This window comes from Ctenopharyngodon idella, chromosome 20, assembly GCF_019924925.1.
Source record: "Ctenopharyngodon idella isolate HZGC_01 chromosome 20, HZGC01, whole genome shotgun sequence".
Lineage (NCBI taxonomy): Eukaryota > Metazoa > Chordata > Actinopteri > Cypriniformes > Xenocyprididae > Ctenopharyngodon > Ctenopharyngodon idella.
Window position 1 is genome coordinate 15,202,686 of NC_067239.1, and position 24,544 is coordinate 15,227,229.

The 24,544-nt window shown below is 36.8% G+C and overlaps 3 protein-coding genes across 7 annotated transcripts in view; 1 reads left to right on the top strand and 2 right to left on the bottom strand.

Annotated features, from left to right (window-relative positions):
* clocka (clock circadian regulator a) overlaps positions 1 to 9,625 on the top strand; it is a 78,434-nt gene extending 68,809 nt beyond the window's left edge. For all 5 annotated transcript variants that reach the window (XM_051874118.1, XM_051874119.1, XM_051874115.1 and 2 more), the window contains one exon: positions 1,316 to 9,625. In XM_051874118.1, the coding sequence (XP_051730078.1) occupies positions 1,316 to 1,633 (318 nt within the window). In that variant the 3' untranslated portion in view covers positions 1,634 to 9,625. The remainder of the gene's footprint in view (positions 1 to 1,315) is intronic.
* On the bottom strand, positions 9,480 to 20,167 carry tmem165 (transmembrane protein 165). The gene is made up of 6 exons (XM_051874121.1): positions 19,849 to 20,167; positions 18,787 to 19,018; positions 16,473 to 16,648; positions 16,174 to 16,359; positions 10,900 to 11,005; positions 9,480 to 10,791 (listed from the first exon to the last, which is right to left on the bottom strand). The coding sequence occupies exons 1-6, from the start codon at positions 19,987 to 19,989 to the stop codon at positions 10,715 to 10,717; spliced, it is 918 nt and encodes a 305-aa protein (XP_051730081.1). The 5' UTR covers positions 19,990 to 20,167; the 3' UTR covers positions 9,480 to 10,714.
* Positions 20,168 to 20,723: 556 nt separating this feature from the next.
* On the bottom strand, positions 20,724 to 22,656 carry srd5a3 (steroid 5 alpha-reductase 3). Its single transcript, XM_051874120.1, has 5 exons — positions 22,307 to 22,656; positions 22,051 to 22,202; positions 21,580 to 21,771; positions 21,238 to 21,363; positions 20,724 to 21,054 (listed from the first exon to the last, which is right to left on the bottom strand). Exons 1-5 carry the CDS (start codon positions 22,639 to 22,641, stop codon positions 20,795 to 20,797), a joined length of 1,065 nt encoding a protein of 354 aa, XP_051730080.1. The 5' UTR covers positions 22,642 to 22,656; the 3' UTR covers positions 20,724 to 20,794.
* Positions 22,657 to 24,544: the final 1,888 nt, after the last annotated feature.

Below are 24,544 nucleotides of genomic sequence, written 5' to 3' on the forward strand. Positions count from 1 at the left end.
AAAATGTTTAAAATATTATTTTATTATTTTAAAATTGTTATTTTAACTGATGAAAATTTTTGTGAGAGCTATACAGTTGTGCTGCTTAATATTTTTGTGGAAACGGTGATCAAATAATCCTTATTTTTTCAGGATTATTTGATGAATAGAAACTTCATAAGAACTTAGAAATGTATTTTCTTTGACTTTTGGTCAATTTAATGCACCATTGTTAAATAAAAGTATTAATTTATTTATTTATTTTTTAAATATTACTGACCCAAACTTTTGAACATTAGTGTATATATTTGATTATAAAACGGTTAGTTCCGGTCCTTGATTCTGATTCTTATTCACAATAAAACACGGCTATGACCGCTTCACCAAACGGTTATATGTATCACTACACAACACCCTCAGCAACAACCCTTAGCAACGCAAACATATGTTTGTTCTCATCGATACTGTTTACTGAAGCTTGTATTACCTGCATCTATATAGCATTTTGATTCAGGTCAGTCCTATGTTCATAAAAAAATCAGTTTGAATGTCAGCTGCAATATCTTGTCCTTTTAACAATTAAGGGGATTTCCCGTTCCCTGACTTTGACAGCTCTAGTGTTGACGACAGTATCAGTCCTTTCAAAATAAAAGTCTTCACTACTGACTGACTCACTCAAACAGTCTTTGCCATCATCTGACTTTTCCTAGTCGTTTTTTAGTTGATCTTCATGAGATGACGCATTCTGTTGCCGTTCACGGTCGGGGACTATTTTTTCCAGCGGAAGGAAGGCTTTTGCATCGATATATACATATATTTGCTTTAATAATAATAACCGTTTTATAAAAGCAATAAGCCCTGTGAAACCGTGGTTTACAGTTTATTTATAACGCCCCTTAGCTGTTATAAATTCACTGTAAACCATAGCTTCTTCGGGCTTATTGCTTTAATTTGAATGTAATTGAAATGCACAGTAAACTCATTTACTCGTACCACACATAAACTCTCTTGTATAAACCCAAATAATCATTCAAATCATTTGGTTAACTACAACAATCTAACAAAAACAACTTATTCTGCATCCCAGAGGTTCTTCCTCTATTATTATGAGCACTTTTTTTGTTTCAAAATGAATATTTTTTCATATTTCATATGGTGTATTATAATGATGTGATGCCTCAATTCACAATTCGCATTAGCAGTAGATTCATAATGTTGATCATGTATTGATTATCAGCCATGACATTGAAATATTTATTGTCTTATTGTTATCAGCAGGATTTCAATATCGCTATATCTCTACATGAATATTTATGTTGCGCATTTCCTCCTGCAGGCCCCTCGGCTTTTACATGGCAACCAGTCTGCCCAGCTGATCCTTCAGGCAGCGTTTCCTCTGCAGCAGCAAGGCACCTTTGCAACTGCAACACAACAACAGCAGCAACTGCAACAGCAGCAACAACAGCTGCAGCAGCAGCATCAACAACAACAGCAACAGCTGCAACAACAGCATCAACAACAGCAGCAGCAGTTGCAGCAACAACAACAGCAGCAGCTACAGCAGCAACAACAGCAACAGCAGCAGCTACAGCAGCAATTGGCAGCTCATCGCTCAGACAGCATGACGGACCGGTCCAATGCACCACCTCAGTAGCTGACCACACATCAGAGAGACACAACCAAATCTCCATTGAGCAGTCTTGCAAGCTAGGAGGCTTCTGAGGGGAATGTTTGAAGCTAAAAAATAGCAGTATTTGTACTGTACCCTCTCAGATATCCTTCCACTGCTTATAGGTGAAGGGCCAGACCTAATCGGGTGTCGTTTTTCACCCCATGCCCTCTTCGACCTATAGGTAGTTGATCAACGGCTGCTTGCACTGAATTCTGGGAGAGGTCCGACCACGAACGCCGAACTTTCTGCTGGCTGGCAAGGGATTTTTCCGCAAGCTGTCACCATCACATCCCCTTTGTCTCGTATGCCCAGTGTGTGCCGTCATCCCTCTTTCACAGGTTTAATTTATGCAGATTGAGTGCTTCAAGACTTCAAAGAAGTCCCACAGGACAAACAGCGCTTCTCTTTCTTTCTGCCTCTCTTTCTCTTCATCTTTCCTCCTCATTTTACTTGTCGAAGTAATTATGGGTCAGAAAATATTTTTAAGAATGTCGTGTGGATTCCACTTTTATTGTACAGTTCACCTGTAAAATAATGTGTAAATATATGGACAAAAGGAAAGAGAAACTAATATTTTATATGATGCATGAGATGAAAAGCGTAGTCTGTTATTTGTAGCTTTGAATATACTTTTTTTTCTAATATTCAAAGGAAAAAAAGCAAAACTTAATACACATAATGGCTGATCTCTTCACAGACTTCCTTTTTCCAGTGGGATAGGGGTGAGTGTGTGTGTATGTGCTTGCGCACGTGTTCGTATGTATGTGTGTCTGCCAAGCAGGCGATGCTGGATCCACAGATTGTGTCACAGTTGGTTTAAAAACGGCCTTCATATTTTAGTAAAACTGTTAAAGGAACAGGCAATCTTTAGATGTTTTGCATCTTATGCAGTGACACCTTAGTAATTTCAAAAAAATATAGATATGAATATTTTAGAGAGATGTTTTACATTTGTAAATACTTTAAAAAGAAGGCTTCAGATTTAGTATATCTTGCAGTTAGGCAAAAATATAGAAATGGTGCTCTGCTAAACTGGAACTGATGCTTAAATAAGCAGGGTTATGATGAGGAAAAATATATTCATCTTAAACAATACAGGTAAATTAGCTTAAGGCTAAGCCATAGCTTCCTTTAGTTTTACATGGTTGTTTACACTGTTATACAGTGTTTTCGGTATGGTTCATTAAGTAGGTTTGAATAACCAGAAATATAAACAACCAAACCTGTTAATCATTTAGAGATTATCACATATTTGCACAGCTTTAATGCAGGAGTACTTTCACTTGCCTTTCTCGGGTTTCCGCTCATCGTCAAACGATGACATTTCAGTGATAGCGACTTGACTTTGCGAACTTCTTCCACTCTCATAGACACTCTTGAAAAGCAGGAATGTATAGGTTCACTAGTACCTCTGTAACGCTGACAAAGTCACTAGCAACTTCTAGCTCTTAGCCCAACGCACAGAACACAAGCCTAGTGTTGACAATCTGATTCTGTTTATTGGCCCCTGTAGTATTACAGTTAAAATATGCCAGATTATAGTAGATTAATTTGATATTTAAACGGATTAACTGCGCCTTCAGGATTTTGAGATTTATATTTATGCTTGTTTGACAAGACAGTCCTTGCTAGAATTGCAGTTTCCTCAAAGTTGCTCGATCAGACATTGTTAGCAGTTAGCCTTCATGAATGTTCAAAAGTAATAGTTATGTTTTCCTGCATTTAAAGGGGTCAACATAAATTAAAATCATATAAATAAATAATTATCGCACACACACACAATTTATTTATATGCTTTTTATTTTTTAAGATACCTTAAACATTAAAATGTTTTTTGGTCTAACTTTATATCATCTTTAACTACTATTTAAATAAATAATTTGATACAATGCACTTATTTGTGCAAGTACATAGTAGTTAAATGCATCTAATATAAAGTGTGGCCATTTTATATTATAAAAGCTGAGAGTAGCAGTTTTAACAGTTTTGTATTTGATGTATTGGTCTTGTGAGACAAGACTGTGTTATTGTTTTAATTATTATTCTAATCGTCACATTTTAGTGCACTAATGAGCAATATTGCCTTTTCAGGTCACTACAAATAGTCATTTCAATATTTTCAATATCAGACCTCACCATATATGAAAGTGCCAGTCTGAATGTTCGGTTTGTGCGGGATGTTGAAGCCTCCCACCTGGAGTGCTGGTCCAATCGCAGTTCATGTTGCAGTAATCCACCCAATAGCAGAATAACCCAAGTGGTCTATGATAATGCAGTATATATTCTAAATCATACTTTTGTTCGTTACCCTTCGAGTCGCACCTATAGTATATGACGGTCATTAATGTGTTGGTTATGGTTTCTGTGGTCATGTAGAAGTAATGGTGGGCTGTACATTTCAGTGCCACAGACATTGTGACCGAACAGCATGGCTAGAATGAGCAAGGCGAGATTATTGATTGAATGTAACTGTCACTTAGCTTTATAGTAACTTTTAAAGAGGAATATATTGAAAAAATAGATGTTCTTATTTTTCTACAGCAAGATCAGAACAGAGAATTTATGCAGATAGGCTATAGATGATGTATAAAACAACTGTTATAAACCTTTTGCTAGGAAAGGAACAGAATATCAAGCTTACTCCACATTGTAACCTCAAATGAAGGATTTAAACAAACTGTGACACACTGGAGGACCAGTTGAACTTTCTCCCCACAATGCAGTTGGATTCAGGAAGTGGTTATTTTAAGGTCTTTGTCTGAGTAAGAGAGGTCATTGATTTATGCTACAGACTCCTACTTATGTTTTGGAGTATTTGAAGGTAATTCATTTAAAAATAAGAAAAGAAAAAAAGTCTTGCTTAAAAAGTAAGACGACCAGTCTGGGTCACAAATGGCGTTCTGATGCATAGTGCATCCTCTCGCACTGGCATCAGATGTCAGTTGTTGACATATGCGATGATGTTTTGGAGTACAAGGGGTTGTTTTTCTGTTTTCTGCACTGATTTGTATTATGTCAGCCCTAAGGTAACAGAGAAATACTACGGCTTCCTCAGGTTGGTTCAGAATAATCAAACCGACATCAATCTTCCCTTCCCCCCTTCTTTCTCTTCCTCATTTAATCTTGTGATAGTGACCTATTCAATAACACACATTCTTCTGCATTTACCATGAAGAACCACACACACAAAAAAAAAAAAAAACGAAAAAAAAAAAAACAGGATCTGTCATAATGGTTGCCCTCTATGTACCTCTGGATTGTCTGTGGTGCTCAATACAACTTCATGTCAGCTGGCGTTTAGTAATTAACCCAAAGAGCTGTGAGGAAAGATGAGAGAACATGCCGAAATCCTGTTAAATTTGCTTTTGAAACATTAAAAAAGCGCCCAGTGGAAAAGGAGGTGGTGAACCATGTTAAATGTTCTGTAGTTCTGATGTACGCACTAGAAGTTCTGAATGTCTATCAGTGTTCTCTTGCTATCATTTAATCTTTGTACGTGTGATGTTCTTTGCAGAGCACTCGTGTTTGGCTCATGAAATTTATCTGGTCAGTACATGTTAATACAGAGGAAATATAACAAATTATTTAAATATACCTATAAATAGGTTTAAACTTTCACCGTTTGTTAGATTTCTCAAATTTCAGAGCTCCATCAGGGGGCACCAGAGCATAGCTCTGTTTTCCTAAACTCATTTTTTAGAAAAAAAAAAAAGAAATCCGTAATATCAGAAAACAGTGTGCTGTACTGGGTTCATTTTGTGAGCCAGGCCATTCTTACATTTAACAAAGAAATAATGGAACCTTTTTAAACAAACAGTGCCGTTTACTCCCCTTATTCAATTTTGAAAATAAAATTATTTAAAAAAAAAAAAAAAAAAATGCATTGTATTGACTGTTTTTATTATTTTCTTTTCGGCCTGATAGTTTTTCCTCTAAGTTTCTTAAGGATTAGGGGCTTTTTCTGTGAATCTTTTTTGCAGGTTACATCAATACCCCAGTAGGTGGCGACAAGTGATTCTTTTGTCAATGAATCATCAACTCAACCGATTCGTTTAAAAACCTTATTGATTCTTTCCGGAATCTGGATACTATTGACTGTTCCTCGGAGACAGCGGTTGATGCTTCTTTGGCTTCGTTTGAAATCATTTTTATGTTGGGACAACAGACCAAGTAGCTAACAACGTATTTAAAATGTAAGTTACTCAATATTAACTCCTTGTTTGCTGAACTCTTGTATATAAGCAATAATCACATCCGCAATAGTAATTACGGTGTTACGGTTTAACTGGTTACCGTGTTATCTGGTACTTGAAAATGCACATTCTGATGCACGAAAAACAAAAAGCAAATAAACAAAAACACACGGGGCCATATTATTAATTAAGCCCTATATATAATATTATTAATCAACTGAATTTATAAAGTAGGCTAATGTGTTCAATAATGTTTGAGGGAGCAGCATTTTGACAAGAAAATGCCAGTCAATTTAAGATTGTCAGCTTGTCAGCGTAACGCACAAGTTAACACGAGCCCAGCCCATTCTCATAATGTAACAGAAAAATTGTGAAAGCTTTGGATAACAACCAACTATCTCAAACAAATCACAAGATAGCCCAATTAATTAACCCGCCACAACGGTGATTGATAACGCTCTTTTTGAACGAGTTCGAATCCCGAAACGACCAGTCTTTGAAAACTTTTTTTTTTTATTTAAACGTAGTTTAGCCGTTACAAGTTATGAAATCACTTATTTTTACTTTTACAATGATACCAACATCACGTATGTGAGAACGTTTAATTGTAATGGGCATGTTTGCAGAATTGACGAATCTGCCGCGGATCGTTTCACAGCTGGAATTAAGCGCAAGAAGTCACCAGATAACACGGTAACCAGTTAAACCGTAACACCGGCCTCGAGCCTACCTCCGAATCACAATGGTCCAGCTGAGTTCAGTTTATGATGCTGAAGGGACAATTTTGCTAAATTGTGGGTACCACTTATGAATCTACTATATAACTTACATGTTTTGTACACACTTGTAAACGTTCCCGAAAGTTCCGCCGTTACACCGCAGTAATTCCCTCATTTACACCTTAACTAGGCCTATACAACGTAAACACCCCGATATGTAGGCTATAAATAATAATGATAATAATAAAACAACCAAACAATTACACTCAAAATGAACCTAAAATGCAAAATAAGCCCAATTAGGGATAGTAAAGATCAGTGGCGTAACTTTGTTTTAAAAAGTGGGTGGGACATGAGTGTGTGTGATCGCTGTGTTTCAGTTCAAGCGACACATGAACCGATCATCTCTTCCTACTAGTAATAAACATGAATTAACATCAGTACACACCGTTTTTTAAGTTCACCGACCCCTCCCTCATTAAAACCAGCGTTCAGTGATAAAGCGCTCTTCTGTGTGGAGTGTGCAGGAGCGCCAAGAGAGCACAGTTGCATGCCACTGATAACAGTGGCAACATCAATGAACTCTCAGCATGATTTCAAAAACAACACATTCCAGCACCAGATCACCTCTTATTTAACAAACGAATGAAATGAATGCTTTGCTATTCAACTGGAGATGTTTCATGTGTATTAGGTACATCCATGCCGCAAGATGTTTCAAAAAGTGGTAGGGACAATATCGACCCTGGTGAAAAGTGGTGGGGACCTGTCCCACCTGTCCCACCCGCTAATTACGCCTATGGTAAAGATCCATTTCCAAAAGCACAAACATGAAATAATATTTAAAAAATTGTAATTACTGTATAGGCTACAGTGTATTTCATAGTTTGTGAAGAAAATATTAAATACAATTAGAATATATATATATATATATATATATTTAAAAAAAGTTAAATACACTTATCTATCATATATATATTGATGTACTGATTTTTGTTTTATTTTTGTAATGTGTTTTTTTTTTTTTTAAGTCATTTTATTGTACAATTGTATTGCGGTTTGTTACACTATATTGCCAAAAGTATTGGGACACCCCTCCAAATCATTGAATTCAGGTGTTCCAATCACTTCCATGGCCACAGGTGTATAAAATCAAGCACCTAGGCATGCAGACTGCTTCTACAAACATTTGTGAAACAATGGGTCGCTCTCAGGAGCTCAGTGAATTCAAGCGTGGTACCATGATAGGTTGCCACCTGTGCAATAAGTCCATTCGTGAAATTTCCTCACTACTAAGTATTCCATGGTCAACTGTTAGTGGTATCATAAAGTCGAAGCAATTGGGAACAACAGCAACTCAGCCACGAAGTGGTAGGCCACGTAAAATCACAGAGCGGGTCAGCGCATGCTGAGGCGCACAGTGCGCAGAGGTCGCCAACTTTCTGCAGAGTCAATAGCTACAGACCTCCAAACTTCATGTGACCTTCAGATTAGCTCAAGAACAATGCGTAGAGAGCTTCATGGAATGGGTTTCCATGGCCGAGCAGCTGCATCCAAGCCTTACATCATCAAGTGCAATGCAAAGCGTTGGATGCAGTGCTGTAAAGCACACCGCCACTGGACTCTAGAGCAGTGGAGATGTGTTATCTGGAATGACGAATCACACTTCTTTGTCTGGCGATGGACGAGTCTGGGTTTGGCGGTTGCCAGGAGAACGGTACTTGCCTGACTGCATTGTGCCAAGTGTAAAGTTTGGTGGAGGGGGGATTATGGTGTGGGGTTGTTTTTCAGGGGTTGGGCTTGGCCCCTTAGTTCCAGTGAAAGGAACTTTTAATGCTTCAGCATATTTCATGAAGACATGGATGAGCTTGACTGTGGAGGTGTAGAGGAACTTGACTGGCCTGCACAGAGTCCTGACCTCAACCCGATAGAACACCTTTGGGATAAATTAGAGCGGAGACTGAGAAGCAGGCCTTCTCGCCAACATCAGTGCCTGACCTCATAGATGCGCTTCTAGAAGAATGGTCAAAAATTCCCATAAACACACTCCTAAACCTTGTGGAAAGAGTTGAGGCTGTTATAGCTGCAAAGGGTGGGCCAACTCCATATTAAACCCTACGGATTAAGAATGGGATGTCATTAAAGTTCATGTGCACGTAAAGGCAGGCGTCCCAAAACTTTTGGCAATATAGTGTATTTGCAATGGTTACTCTTTGCTATTTTTCATGTTTTTTTATGGTGAATTGTATTAAATAGTAAACCGCAAATATAATTATTAATTATAATAATAGTATTTGAAACTCACAATTAAAAAACAAAAACATACAAAAATGTATTGTCCTGTTTTTTTTTTTTTTTTTTTTTTAAATAATAGACAATAACAAGTGAGATTTTAAGGATATTTTGACCACTGACTGAATTGTGAATATCAAACTGAACTTTGTGGAAACATAGCACAAGCACACTTTTCAGTCAAAACATTTACATTTTTTAGCTTTCAGCATATGAAGCAATAGGTTGTCTTATTTTGAACAATATAGCCCAAATCATGTTGTATTTGTCAAATATTGTGGAACATGTTCATATGTTTATGTGATGGAACTACAGTGGTGCTAGGACACTTGTGTGAAGTTGATGGCCACAAAAAGTGACTTTCCAGTTGGTTAAAAGGGGGCTCAAAAAAGCAAATTTAGTTCAGGGAAAAGCTTGCCACATGGTTTGATATTTTGCATCTAATGCAAAGAAATTCATACAATTGTACATACGACTTAAGTGTCAAAAAACAATTTGAGACCACATTTGTTAACATCTCAGGAAAATGTGCTTCATAACCTTGTAGGTTTTTACATCTGCTCCTTGGTTTAAATTGTTCATAGTTTAAAACAAACAACAACAACAACAAAAAAACATCTGAAAGACTGAGACTGACCTTTTTATTCAATATTTACAGGAATAACATTTTTGTAGTTCCTCTAAAGTTCATCACACTTTTTAACCCCTGTCAAATATTGACAAAGTCACCCTGAAAATGTTACAAAAAAAAAAAAAAAAAAGAACCCCCATCTTCTCAACTGAACAAATTCTTCAACCATGACAAAATATCAGTATCTGTGCTCCACAGTAGAATAAATAAAAACAGTTCTGAGGAAAAGGGCAGACTTCAGAAATGATAGTTACGATTTCTTGAGAAAGAGACTGCACACTAAATGCTGTGTGCCTCTTTCAGGGAAGTTTGTGAAAGCATGACTGTTCTTAGCACTTTATGACCAGTGACGCAGAGGGGAGGAGTGAACACCGATGCATTTATGAGTGCACAATGATGACCAGTAAATACCATGACTGGGTTTAAAGGCCACATGTGATGTAATGTGATGATGAACCCACATCATTTTATACTACATTTCGAGCCTTTGGTAATATGGTATGAATAAAGGACAAACCATCAACAGGCAGTTAAGACACCAGGCAGTTCCTAAAGAATTCTTCAGTGTTCAATTCAGAACTGTAGTTTGTCATTGATGAGGGAATATGACTGTTATATTGCTGAGGTTCTTATCCACTAAATACTCCTGAGACACGAGTAGATTTACTGCTGTGCAGTGGGTAGACGGCACAAGATGTCATAGGGAAGGGTAACGGTGCTCGTCTTCATTTGGTTGTAGTTTCACATCTGTTGTAGTCAAGTAAGCTTGAACTGAAATAAAATAGACTGGACCCAGGCCAGCATTTATCCATAGTGCACTGCTCAAACAGAGGTAAAACAATATAGAAACAAGATTCATGATTTGTTATTTAAAATGTTACTATGTCCAACGACAAACATCTGGCAAGTTCAAGTATACTGTTAGGTGGCATACTGGAGAAATAAAGATCACCTAAAAACAGAATAATGTCTGGTTGAAAGTAAAGAAAGACAAAAAATGAGGGATTAAGCAAAAAATTGAAATGCTCATTAAGACATGAGCAGTTAACTGTTTTTCATTCATTCATTCAGTCAGTCATACTTTCATTCACACAAAAGAGATTCACTCAAATAAACAAACAAGCTATCTGCAGTCTTTGTGCATCCGCAGTCTCTCTCTGTTCCACTTCTTCTGTGTTGTACTGTGGTGACTGTATGTACAAAATGAAACAAAGAGTCACTTCATCCATCAGAATCCAGAATCGGGCTTGATAAAGAGGGCAGAGAACGCGAAGGCAAGGAAAACGATCCCACCAATGATTGTAACTGTAGAGATAAGAAAAGGAAATATCAGCAAATAAATCAGGTTATAGATCACTGCTCATGTAAACCAACAGAAATTTAGTACTGTAGTAAATGACTCATCAATCTCACCGGTTCTGACAGAGATCTTCTGAGCCACCATCCTTCCACCGATAACAGCCAGTCCTGTGCACAGACAGTGTCCCAAAGTTCCCCCAACTGCTACTCCAAATGGATTCTACAGCAAAAACCAGCCGGTTATTCAGTTAACAGGTGATTTGCTAGCTGCTAATAATAATAATAATAATAATAATAATAACAACAATAACAACAACAACAACAACAACAATAATAACAACAACAATAACAATAATACAGAGTCCATTACAATCATCCTACAGGACTTTACAGAGCTAGGTAAATGTGCATCAATGAGCCTTGGCCGCCCATGACCCTGTCACCGGTTCACCACTGTTCCTTCCTTGGACCAGTTTTGATAGATACTGACCACTGCAGACCGGGGACACCCCACAAGAGCTGCAGTTTTGGAGATGCTCTGACCCAGTCGTGTAGCCATCACAATTTGGTTCTTGTCAAACTCACTCAAATCCTTATGCTTGCCCATTTTTCCTGCTTCTAACACATCAACTTTGAGGACAAAATGTTCACTTGCTGCCTAATACATCCCACCCACTAAAAGGTGCCGTGATGAAGAGATAATCAGTGTTATTCACTTCACCTGTCAGTGGTCATAATGTTATGTCTGATTGGTGTATTTATGAGCAATATCACACTCGCAGCCGATTATGGCTGTATATTAGCACGGCAGTGATTCGGCTGTAGGCAATCACAGTGTGCTGATATAAAGCCATATTGCATGGTTACGAGTGTGATATTGCGTTTATACAGTTCGACAACACAAGCGTGTAAATAAATAATAACAACGGAGTGTCTTTAAAAACCCTCTTTTGTGAGGAACTACTTCCTTCCGCCACAGATTCAAATCTCAGGTTGACAGTTTAACAGTTGAGCCCAAGCCTCCGTTACTAATTCTAAAACGTCGCTTTAGAACTAGAGCCCGACCAATATATCGTTTTGCCGATTTTATTGGCGATATGAGCCTGTCGCCGATAAATATGCATCGGCGTATATGGCGCCGATATGCAACGATATGAACATTTATTTTTACAGAACATATAACACAGATAAAATGGTTGTAAATGGTGTGATTACGTAGTTTGTCCAGCGGAGCGCACTCCATTGTTCGCTACTGGCACCAGCCAACCCTTTCACTTCAGTAAAGTGGTCTCTTTTTCGGGCAGCGGCAAGCAGTCAAGCGGTGTCTTCACGTGAGTCAAAGCGTTGTCTTAATGGTAAGTTTCTAACTAGTTTGTGACTGTAAGTTCTAACTGTAAAGTTAATAAACAATGACCCCCACAAGTTTCCTTTTTCAATATAAGTCCATCCAATATAACATTAGCCCCGCCCCTTAAAACTGCCATGTCGCTCATGCATATCACATCGCTCACATCACATATCCTAAATTAGCATAGTTTGTTTGTCAGTACAGTCAATTAACGTAACAGATTGAAAAGTTAGTATCTTTCTGCAGTCCAATAGACCGCAGTGCAGTGGTGGCGATTTTACTGTATAACACGAATTTGTCATATTTTTGATGGATAAATAAAAAACAGGTCAGAACACTTAAATCAAATCGCAATGTAGACTAGTGTCTGTGAATATTAAACTGCAAAAAGACTATTTAAATATGATCCTCATGTTCTGCATGTTCATTTGATTAACAGAAAATAAGCCATTGACTGCATAAACCTGCCCCTGTTGGATTGGCAGTAGCTTGCTTGCCCCACACAGTTACCTTGTTTATTTTCTTAATTCAAGTTATATATATATATATATATATATACACACACACACACACACAGGTGCTGGTCATATAATTAGAATATCATCAAAAAGTTGATTTATTTCACTAATCCCATTCAAAAAGTGAAACTTGTATATTATATCCATTCATTACACACAGACTGATATATTTCAAATGTTTATTTCTTTTAATTTTGATGATTATAACTGACAGCTAAGGAAAATCCCAAATTCAGTATCTCAGAAAATTAGAATATTGTGAAAAGGTTCAATATTGAAGACACCTGGTGCCACACTCTAATCAGCTAATTAACTCAAAACACCTGCAAAGGCCTTTAAATGGTCTCTCAGTCTAGTTCTGTAGGCTACACAATCATGGGGAAGACTGCTGATTTGACAGTTGTCCAAAAGACGACCATTGACACCTTGCACAAGGAGGGCAAGACACAAAAGGTCATTGCAAATGAGGCTGGCTGTTCACAGAGCTCTGTGTCCAAGCACATTAATAGAGAGGCGAAGGGAAGGAAAAGATGTGGTAGAAGAAAGTGTACAAGCAATAGGGATAACCGCACCCTGGAGAGGATTGTGAAACAAAACCCATTCAAAAATGTGGGGGAGATTCACAAAGAGTGGACTGCAGTTGGAGTCAGTGCTTCAAGAACCACTACGCACAGACGTATGCAAGACATGGGTTTCAGCTGTCGCATTCCTTGTGTCAAGCCACTCTTGAACAACAGACAGCATCAGAAGGGTCTCGCCTGGGCTAAAGACAAAAAGGACTGGACTGCTGCTGAGTGGTCCAAAGTTATGTTCTCTGATGAAAGTAAATTTTGCATTTCCTTTGGAAATCAGGGTCCCAGAGTCTGGAGGAAGAGAGGAGAGGCACACAATCCACGTTGCTTGAGGTCCAGTGTAAAGTTTCCACAGTCAGTGATGGTTTGGGGTGCCATGTCATCTGCTGGTGTTGGTCCACTGTGTTTTCTGAGGTCCAAGGTCAACGCAGCCGTATACCAGGAAATTTTAGAGCTCTTCATGCTTCCTGCTGCTGACCAACTTTATGGAGATGCAGATTTCATTTTCCAACAGGACTTGGCACCTGCACACAGTGCCAAAGCTACCAGTACCTGGTTTAAGGACCATGGTATCCCTGTTCTTAATTGGCCAGCAAACTCGCATGACCTTAACCCCATAGAAAATCTATGGGGTATTGTGAAGAGGAAGATGCGATATGCCAGACCCAACAATGCAGAAGAGCTGAAGGCCACTATCAGAGCAACCTGGGCTCTTATAACACCTGAGCAGCGCCACAGACTGATCGACTCCATGCCACGCCGCATTGCTGCAGTAATTCAGGCAAAAGGAGCCCCAACTAAGTATTGAGTGCTGTACATGCTCATACTTTTCATGTTCATACTTTTCAGTTGGCCAAGATTTCTAAAAATCCTCTCTTTGTATTGGTCTTAAGTAATATTCTAATTTTCTGAGATACTGAATTTGGGATTTTCCTTAGTTGTCAGTTATAATCATCAAAATTAAAAGAAATAAACATTTGAAATATCAGTCTGTGTGTAATGAATGAATATAATATACAAGATTCACTTTTTGAATGGAATTAGTGAAATAAATCAACTTTTTGATGATATTCTAATTATATGACCAGCACCTGTATATATTATAGCTCTATTTGTGTTGTAAAGTTATTTATAGTAAGTGAACTTTAGTGTTCAGTGCAGTGATGCCAGGCTTATTTTGGATAATAAAGTTTATTGTTAAATTGTTAAATACCCTGCCTTCATTACATATCTTTATCACGTCAGTATAAGTGTTTGATCACCACATTTGAGTGATCATTACAAAAAAATGTGTTTATGTATATATATTCTGTTTATGTACACTGTGTTTCAAATTATTATGCAAGTGACATCTGTAGGATTTCAGTACAATAAACATTCAGATTTCACTTTTTCAAAAAAAGTGTTTGTTTGTTTTATTTTCCATATCTTTTTAGATAACTGGTATCAATCTCAGACAGGTTTGTTGAGTAGTTTGACAGGTCTACTTGGGTTAATGACCCACTGTAAATGTTTCTCTTTGTGGGCTTTGGTTTGGAGTGGCTGAAATGCAACTTTATGCACAACTGCCAGCCTGCATGGAGGGCTTCTTGAGACTCCAGAGACACCAGCAGCTTCAAATACCTGTTTGCTGCTCAACACTAGCTTTTTTTTTTATAGCTGTCCTTTTAATACAATTAATTTTTTTTTTGAGAGAAACTTTCATTAATAAGCCTTTATCTGACCGAGTTATCTTGTGCTCTAAATCACTCACAAATCTTATGATAGTTCAATAATCTCCATTCAGTTTTCACACAATATTAGTCAAGTCAAGTCACCTTTATTTATATAGCGCTTTTTACAATGCAGATTGTGTCAAAGCATCTTTACAGTGATAACTGGTATATAATTTTGGCTGCACAGCAGCTCTTAAAGAAAATGCTGTCAATGTAGGCAGATGCAAAGCACTGCTGAATATCAAATGTCAAGTGTAATTAGTTGTTTTCATGCCTTTTGCATAACATTGCACCATTTCATGCTTTTCATCTTCAGTAAGATCTTTCTTCCTCCCCATTTTGCATGAGAACTGTGACTTGCTTAATAATGAGGAACAACCTCTTTAAATAGGGTTTCCATTTACCCAAGTAGATCTGTCAAACTAAACCTCAACAAACCTGTCTGAGATAGATACCAGTCATCTAAAAAGATATGGAAAATAAAACAAACAAACACTTTCTTTGAAAAAGTAAAACCTGAATGTTTATTGTGCTGAAATCTTACTGATATGTAACGTGCATAATAATTTGGAACACAGTGTATATGGTATTCAATATACAGTACCAGTCAAAAGTTTGGACACTCAAATGGGAAGTGTGTCCAAACTTTTGACAGGTACTGAACTATAATATACACAAAGAATATCGGCTGATATATCGATATCGGACTTTTTTTACTTCCTAATATCGGTATCGGCCCCCAAAAACCCATATCAGTTGGGCTCTATTTAGAACTAGTAATGAAGGAACGTTGAGTCGCTTCATTGAAACTCACTGTAATATGTAGAGTATTATGAGTGAGAGAGAGAGAGAGAGAGAGAGAGAGAGAGATCGCCTGAGTGAGTTTATATTCTTCAGGTCAATCTTATATTAATAATCAAAAAATTTGTTTGAATGTTCATGTCTTTGTCCTTTTAACATTTAAAGCTACGAGTAGAGTGTCACGGGTTGTCGTATCTTAATTATGGTAATTTTGACATGGCTTCCACAGAATATTATTGATTGCTATCAGTATGTGAGGAGAGTTTCAACCAGTATAACAAAAAGTGTTTATGAAAAACACTGCCTACCCTACCTTTAAAATATATATCACATTCGGTTTCATGAGCTTTAAGAATATTTAAAACAGTAAAAAGTGCAGAAGTATTTTTAGTAAAATATAAAATATAATTTTAAAGTCTAATTTTGTACAATACCTCTCTTGCAGCCAGCACAATGGTTGCAAGCTGAGAGCGGTCACCCCACTCGGCGAGGAAGGTGAGGGTGAGTGCCTGAATGAATATGGGTGAGATCACACTGTGCCACTTCCTCTGAGGCAACAAGTTCGCCGTCGACCCCGCTTCCACATCTGGTGCGCCGTTGGCCATCTTATAGCGCTGAAGCTGTGGGAGGAGAGGGAATCAGCCAATCAGAGGTCAGATAAGATGCTTCAAATATTCAGGAGGTGTTATAAATAGCGATACCTGCGGACAAACATCAGTTACAAAGCTTCTACCTCCTCATCTTTTTTCTTTATCTCAGCCTGGACCTCCTCCAGCTCCTCTTGCCCTTCATCAGCACTCATCCTCAGTCCCTCCCTCAGCATCCTCACCCCAAAGATGGCAAACAGCGCTGTTGATATGTAGTAGGTGTAGATCCGTGGGATAATGGTGGTGGCGTAACCAAACAGGACTAATGTGAAGACAAACAGAAAAATAGGTCATTCATGCATTGAGATGATTTTATAAAAGACACACGGTAGATCAACACTCTCTTTTAATGCATTAGACATTATTTATATAAAAAAAGCAAACTCAGTGGCCTAAGTGCTGAATTATGTGCTATTCTCTGTAAAACTTTTAAGATATAATACTTATATAAGACACTAATAAAGCTGGCTAGACAAAAAAAAAAAAAAACCCTGTCATTAGAAATATGTTAGACCAGTAATGCATGATGATATTGTTTTGGATGGATGCAAATTTACAATGAAATTTGCATGATGAATGATAACCTATAAATATCTCATAAGACTTTTACTGACACAATGCAAGCTAGATGAGAAAGACATGAAAGACAAGAATAGGAATTAGAGATGCACCGATACTACATTTTTCCGCCAATGTGATAGCCAAATTCAGAATAGCAGACATCATTATTCAGAATAATATCTGCCATTAACGATAGTTTAGTTAAAAAAAAAAAAATCTCCCTATTAATGCTAAAAACTTATACAGGGAACCCTCGCATTTGGTATATTACTATATTAGAGGTTAAAATTTACAACAAAGCCCAAACTATTACATACAACTGCTATTTATTCTCACATATAATAATTACACTCAAGTAAAAAATGAAATGTTTGTGTACACCTTAGTTGCACAAAGTAGTTTTCATAAACATTGTCTTCATGACAAATTTATTCAAACATACATATATCATTAACAGTAAATGAGCTCCTCTCTAAGTGTTTTTTTTTTTTTTTTTAATATAACTAACTAAGGAATGGAGAACTCTGGATAACTTTCCTGAGGTGAACGTAATGTTAAGTGACATTGTTCTGTGGTTGAAACACTGATTGAGCAACTACATGATACATGCTACATTTTGGTAAGCTGTACTATATCTTTCAACATACCTTCCGATGTGCATTCATGTTTATTGTGTGCTATAATGCACTGTCGCTTAAAATGAGGTGCTACAGTGATCTGACACATTTAAAAGCGTCAAAATGCCATTTATTGTTTGACTTTGTGATAAAATGGACAGAATTTGAAAGATGAGACTTTGTTTCTTATCAGAAGTAACAAAGCATAAAGCCCTTCGCGATTATTGGATGAGAGGCGTGCTAGAAATAATGTTTGGTGTAGGGAAAAAATGTGGACCTAGCAACCCTGGCTTGAACTACAGGTGATTCTTAAGGTCAAATAGAGCCTACATTACTGCATCACTATTTTTTAATTGCTAATGCGTTATTGTCAGGTAGACAGCCCTAAATTCAACACAAGAGACATTTTCTTCACACACAATACGAGATGCAGTCTGACACTTTTACCGCCTCCTTTTGATTGACAGGATATAATCGGCCCTGATCATCGGTTGCTTTTAAACAATCGGCTGTTAGTAAAAATAATTGCTTTTATCGGCTGATACCAATTATTGGCCGATACATCAGTGCATCCCTAATAGGAATCCAGAGAATTTGAAAAAGGTGACAAATAGAGAAAAAAGGAGAAACAAAAAGCTCAAACGCACATAAACAAGATCAAATTAAATAACGCTAGAGCGAAACTGACAAAATTACCAAAATTTGGGACGTCTAAATTGGAAAAAAAAAAAAAAACAAAACAAAAAAAAAAAGTATTATGTTCTATTCCTACACATAGAAAAAAAAAAAAAAAAAAATGAATGGGTCAGAATGGGTAAAATGATTGCAAATGTAACATAAATTGAGCTGTCTAGTTTGGCTTTTTAAACTAAATGGAGATTTGTAATTATGTAGATTGTCACAATTATAATACTGTTGTATAATTTTAATTGCTGGATACAACTGAGAAGGTCAAGACCTCTGAGATGGGACAGGCCAGAAGTTAAGGAGGTGGGGGTATTTGATTTTGTTTAAAACTTGCTACATTTAATTTTATGTCAAATAATAGTTTATTCAACATGTAATAAGCAAAAACGTGGGATTTGTGACTCTGAAGTCATGCGACACCAAAATTCTTAGGTTTTGTTGAAAAGTGGAAGATATGATGTAAAGCATATCAACATTTGTAGTTAATTTAAAAAAATAAAGTAAAGGTGCTTTAGAACAACTGTATTTCACCTACCTGACAGACATGTCATGAGTCCCAAAGCCAACATGGCACCCGCCAAAACAGTGAGGCGATTGTAGCGCATAGCCATGATGGCTGCAATGAAGAACGTCTTGTCTCCCAGTTCAGAGACAATGATAACCGAGATAGCTGCCACGAAGGCATGAATAAACCCAAGGTTTCCATTATTGGGTTCATTGATGATCACTTCCGGGCCGGGAGCATGACCGGTGGTTGCCTTCTGCAGCTAGACACAAATTATGATTCAGATGTTAGTTCAATTAATAGTAATAACAATTGTACAAGTGTTTACAAGCAACAATTTCTACAAAAAAAAAAAAAAAAAAAAATAAAAAAATGGAAAAACAGAAAATATAACAACATTTAGAGATACATTTCAATATTAGGGGAAAAAAAATAAAAACACACACACACACACATTATATATATATATATATATATATATATATATATATATATATATATATATATAAAGCGTAAATTAAAACTATATACAATTGCATAAATTATTCTTGAACTGACCAGTGTGTAAAGGGAAAAGGTTACATTAAAAAAAAAAAAAAAAAAAAAAAAAACATACATTTTAAGATTAAATGTTGATGTTAAATCCACTACTGTTTTATACAGAATTGTTGTATAGTCTACACCGTATTTAATGCAATTACATAATAAGTAACTAAGTAAATTACAGAAAAATAAAGAGTAATCCCTATACTTTATCAAGGGAAAAGTAATTAAATTACAGTAATTAGATTACCTAATAATTAATTACACACCCAACACTGGAACATGTATATACTAAGATATAAAAAGCACATTTTCTACAGCAGAATCTCCTTGATGATCCCTTCTTGTCAAAAGTACATTCATCCGTTTATTTCAGCAAAATAACCAAGTGGACAAATCTGTTAGAGAGCGTGTGGTCAAACTAGTTTCCCTTGAATGACACTACCCCTTACCTAGCTACTTTTAGCACAACTCCTCTTTGACACATTTATAGTTTTAATAAACTCTCTTATGTATGTTACCTAGCAAAGAGGACACATTTTTACGTACCTCCGCGGGCTGCTCTACGTGAATGACTTTATTCTCTTCTTGAGTTGCTGTAACTCCGGTTGAAAACAACACGATGTTAAGTAGAACAAGGAAGCATTTAAACCTGCCACCGCCATGCCGCTCGCCGGCCCGGAGAGGCATCTTAACGGATGGCTAACGCAGCTTCTTTTGTGTTATTACTCTGCAAATTAAGCTAATAAAACCGCTAATTTATAAACATTAACGTTTTGTCGTTCCGATCTTGCTAGCCCACCGTAGTCATCTTTTTCTAAGAGACTGACGCCAAAGGATAAAGCAAAACTGTCGGTTGAAAACTGACCGTGATTGGTCAGTTGGGAGATAAACGTGTACAGGAGACGCATACGTCACTGAAATTGAGCTAGACTATTGGTTTAAACGTCGGTCTTAATGACGTATGAAGAAACACCTTCAAGTTAGTTAGAGTTGCAACGTAAAACGGAAATATGAGATTAGAAACTCCTCTCAAAGACCAGAATAATTTATAGACATGAGTTTGGCTTCTCATTGTTAAGCGAATTTGCACATTTCTGAAATGTATTTATTAGCAGCTGAGTGGAAATAGTAGTACATACGGGTTAGTTCAAGTGCATAATGGCAGAAAATGTGTTTTTGAATTTATCCTCTTGTTGGGGAAGTCGGCTTCAGATAGTTCTTATGGGGCTGGAGCCACTTCCATTTTAAGTCATTTGCTGACAGCTGTTGTCAGTCACCTTCTGAGGTCAGTCTGTGTCAGGCCAACAGTCCATTTCGGTCATGCTGCCCTGCTCATCCTTGCCCTGTTTCTTACACATTAATCATGCATGAACCATGGTGTCAGCTGTTCCAATTTGTTAGAGAGTACACATGAGATAATCTATATTTTCATTTTGTTAATAATTTATTTATTCATTAGGTTCATATTTTCATATAAAACACATTCAGTAAATCACAGGACAAAAGGTATAAAAGCTTTGCGTTGACGTGGATATGTCTCAAACTTGCTCCTGTAGTAATCATGACAGAGCTGTGCAGCCAGTGCCTGGTTATAGAGTACATACAGTACCACCAGCCACCAGGTTAATGAACTGCAGCCACAACAGACACTCATGGCAACATAAATCAGAAGCTCAGCCAGGTAATGTGGACAAGAGACCAGCTCAAACCAGCCCCCACGTGGCATCTTGTGGGCCAGAGTCTCTACTTTACCTATATTGCATATAGAGAACAAAGATTTAATATTTTTATTAAAAATTAGGTTATAATTTTACACATAAAATTGTATTGTTTGCACTTTACAGTTACAGTTAGAAGAATAATTGAAACATTTTTTCTATTAGAATTAGCTTAGATTTGTTTTTTCTTCTCAAGGGAACTCCAGCGGCTTCCTACCCGAGTTGTCAGTCCTCATCTTGGCCAGCAGTGAGAGGGACCAGTGCTGGAGGAGTGATGCCCAGATGAAAAGAAGAGTCCCGATTGCATGATACCATGTGAGCTGTTTAAAGAAAGGAACAGCACCTGACATTGCAGAGAGACACAAATATATAAATAGTTAGTACAATTCAGGGAAATATCCAGACTGGGCTGCTATATTCTAAAATATTAAAATATTTTTTGTCAATTTAACATGAATTAGGTTTGGAGTTTGCAATTTGGAGGTGCATTTTAATAATAATAATAATAATAATAAATATGATAATGTGGTGATAGAATAGAAAGTAGGAAACTACTAACCTGATTGTGGCAGAGAGGCATTTATACACAGGACAGTTAGTCCAAGTAGGACATAGTAACCCAAACCAAATGCGTACTGGACTATATGGATCACACCATTAGAGAACACGCTGACAAACAGGCACTCCAATAGCCGTCTTAAGGAATGGACCCATAGTAGCACTTGTATAAGCAGAATGGACAGATGTAACTCTGAAAATCACACGTAAATAAGCATGTGAATATTAATTTGGTAAATGTAAGGTAACAGATAAAAGCAAATAGATATACATAAGAAATTAATTTATATTACAAAATATGAGGTCTAACATTAACAGTGATCACATGGAGCTTTCAGAATTTTTTTCTCTGATTGTTTTTTTTTTATTTTTTAGATGACATAGATGGTTACTACATTATCACGGTTTTAATATGGTATAACATGTTGGTCACCGTGTTTTAAAAGCAAGCTTTCTTTGCTATTTCAAGTACCGTTCCAAGCATCTCTTGGTCTGCCAGTCAAACACCAAAGCGCGTCAATTAGCCAATCAGGGAGTGTCTCCCTCATGACGACAGAACGTATGGAGAATAGTAGGAGCAGCCCATTCCACATGACAGACACCGCATAAAAATGAGAGAAACACCTAAAGAAAATATCAGAAAAATCATGTTTACTGCAGAATCGTTTTGACCTGCTCAAACCATGATATCTGGGGAATATACAGAACTACAATTAACCCCAAATCACCTCTTTGATACGTTAAAAAAGAGCTGCCAGCTTGGGCGTTTGATGTGTTCCTTAGTTTTTCCATATCGGATTAAATCCTGAAACACGTCCTCGAGCCTGTTAGGTAGTTTCAACGAAAACTTATATAGGCAAAAGGCTACAATAAAACATAGTGCTAACAAAAACCATATAATATTAACTATTGCTATTGTATGCATCGCAGCAGCATCATCATACTTCCGTCCTCTCGTGTAATTATTCCGACGGAAACAAATACTGGATATTTTAAGTTCCACTAACTGGAATTCGCTGATAGACCCCTCCACTGCATGATCAGGTAATGTGCCATCTGCCATGATAACCCACAAAGAAGAACATTACTGCATAGCTCTGTATACAAAATCATTTCATAATCTTAAACTATATGAAAATGAATGTTTAATTAAAAACAAGCTTTCGTTGATTTTATTCCACTCTGTGGATCAGAAACCCCCGATACTGATAGTGAAAACATTACATAATACTATAAGTTTCTAAACTATATTTATATTTGTATAAACAAGATTAATTTAAAACCAACTATGCTAATCTGAATTAGCACGGCCAATAAAACATGGAATTAACCAAGAAAAGCTTATAATATGGAACTGAAAAGCAAATCCAAGGAAACAATGGCAGCAGAAAAAGACTGCAATAAAAAACAAACAAACAAAAAAACTTAACAAGAGAAAACGCTTTTTTAAAGCAAATAGCAAAGAAAATCTGCACACATCAGCTGTGGAATCAAAGAAAAGGAATGCCTGGATATCTGTCTAAACAAAAACATTTAAGCATCTACAAGAACAATACAACTTTAGGTAAGAAATTATCTGGAGGAAAACTAGAGCTGGATGAAGAGCTACTCCAGGATTAAATTGAGGCTTAAATTAAATTTGTGATTCTTTTGTGTTTTAAAGGGGACACATATAAAGATCACGGTATAGGCCTATAGGTGTGTGTGTGTGTGTGTGTGTGTGTGTGTGTGTGTGCGCGCGCGCGCGCGTTTGTATGTGTATCTATAGTGATCTTCATTGGCATAGTCCAAGCAATCCATGTGTCTTGAAAAACAACATCAATCTGAAGCTAAACCCGCCTCCTTGTAGGTTTAATTTAAGACTCAATTTAGTCCTGGAGTAGGGCTAACTCTAGTCTTAATCCGGGAAATCATTTTATTAAACTCTGGACCAGACTTAGTTTAGGGTTATTTAAAACCATGATGAAGAAACCAGATTGCTGTTAATCTGTTTAAAAGGCCATTTTAGTCTAGGACTTGGCTTAATCTTTGTCCGGGAAACCACCCGTGCAAGTACGGTACAATTTGCAGTTCTATATACGAACACAAGGGGGCAGCAGGCAAAATATATTTTGTTAGAAATTAATTGGTTCACTGGATAAATTAGTTAAAAAAAAATGTTTTTCTTTCGTCTTCTCCCTTACATAAAAAAGCTTTTTAGTCATAATTATGTTTTAATAAGGGGAGCGCCTGTGTCTTGAGATCCCAACAAATCACTGCTAAAATACACAATTACATCTAAAGTGTATTAAAATATATAATTTCCCAACTATATGTTTGTCTTGCTTTAGATAGTTTCATATAGTCTGATACCATGTTTAAAGCATGCGATTCATAATCTGAGGATGTATCTGGTGTTTGATGTTTTGTTTTGACTCACAATAGTCTGAGCATATAGAGGAGTGTGGTAAACTGCACGTTTTACTTAAGTTGTCCTCCAGGCGACAAGGAATTAAATGGCGGTAAAATCCACTAATATTTCAGGATGTCTACTATAAAATTAGAAGAAAATATCTATAGCATAGTGTCATAGAAATATGGCATGAATGGTCAATGACACAACTTGACCCACATTAAGGGATAAAATGTGTCATGTGGGGAAAAAAACATACCAATGTACAATCCAAGTCTTATTTTGCTGCACGTGTATTTTCATGACCCATCCAATAAATAATAGTATTTGTGATAAAAAAAAAAAACGTATCACCAATGCTTTATATGTATTACACCTTCAATCATTTGTGTGTGTGTCTATATATCACTCAATGTCTTTTACCTTTAATGGGGTTATGATTTATAACAGGAAGTAAAGCAATAACCAGACTAGACAGTATGCATTTGTCTGTTTGCTTGCACAGTTTGCCTTCAATGCAAGGAAGCCTCATTCCCCACTTGAGCCATTAACTATACCATATGTGTTCAGTCAA

Coding starts and splice junctions, on each gene's coding strand:
- tmem165 (XM_051874121.1), bottom strand. CDS start 19,989: ATGCCTCTCCGGGCCGGCGAGCGGCATGGCGGTGGCAGGTTTAAATGC. Junction 16,360..16,472: donor TAAAGAAAAAAGATGAGGAG/GTAGAAGCTTTG, acceptor CTCCTCCCACAG/CTTCAGCGCTATAAGATGGC. Junction 11,006..16,173: donor TTGTGCTGGCTGCAAGAGAG/GTATTGTACAAA, acceptor TTTTTGCTGTAG/AATCCATTTGGAGTAGCAGT.
- srd5a3 (XM_051874120.1), bottom strand. CDS start 22,641: ATGGCAGATGGCACATTACCTGATCATGCAGTGGAGGGGTCTATCAGC. Junction 22,203..22,306: donor TTTTTTAACGTATCAAAGAG/GTGATTTGGGGT, acceptor TATTTTCTTTAG/GTGTTTCTCTCATTTTTATG. Junction 21,772..22,050: donor ACCAAGAGATGCTTGGAACG/GTACTTGAAATA, acceptor TGTGATTTTCAG/AGTTACATCTGTCCATTCTG.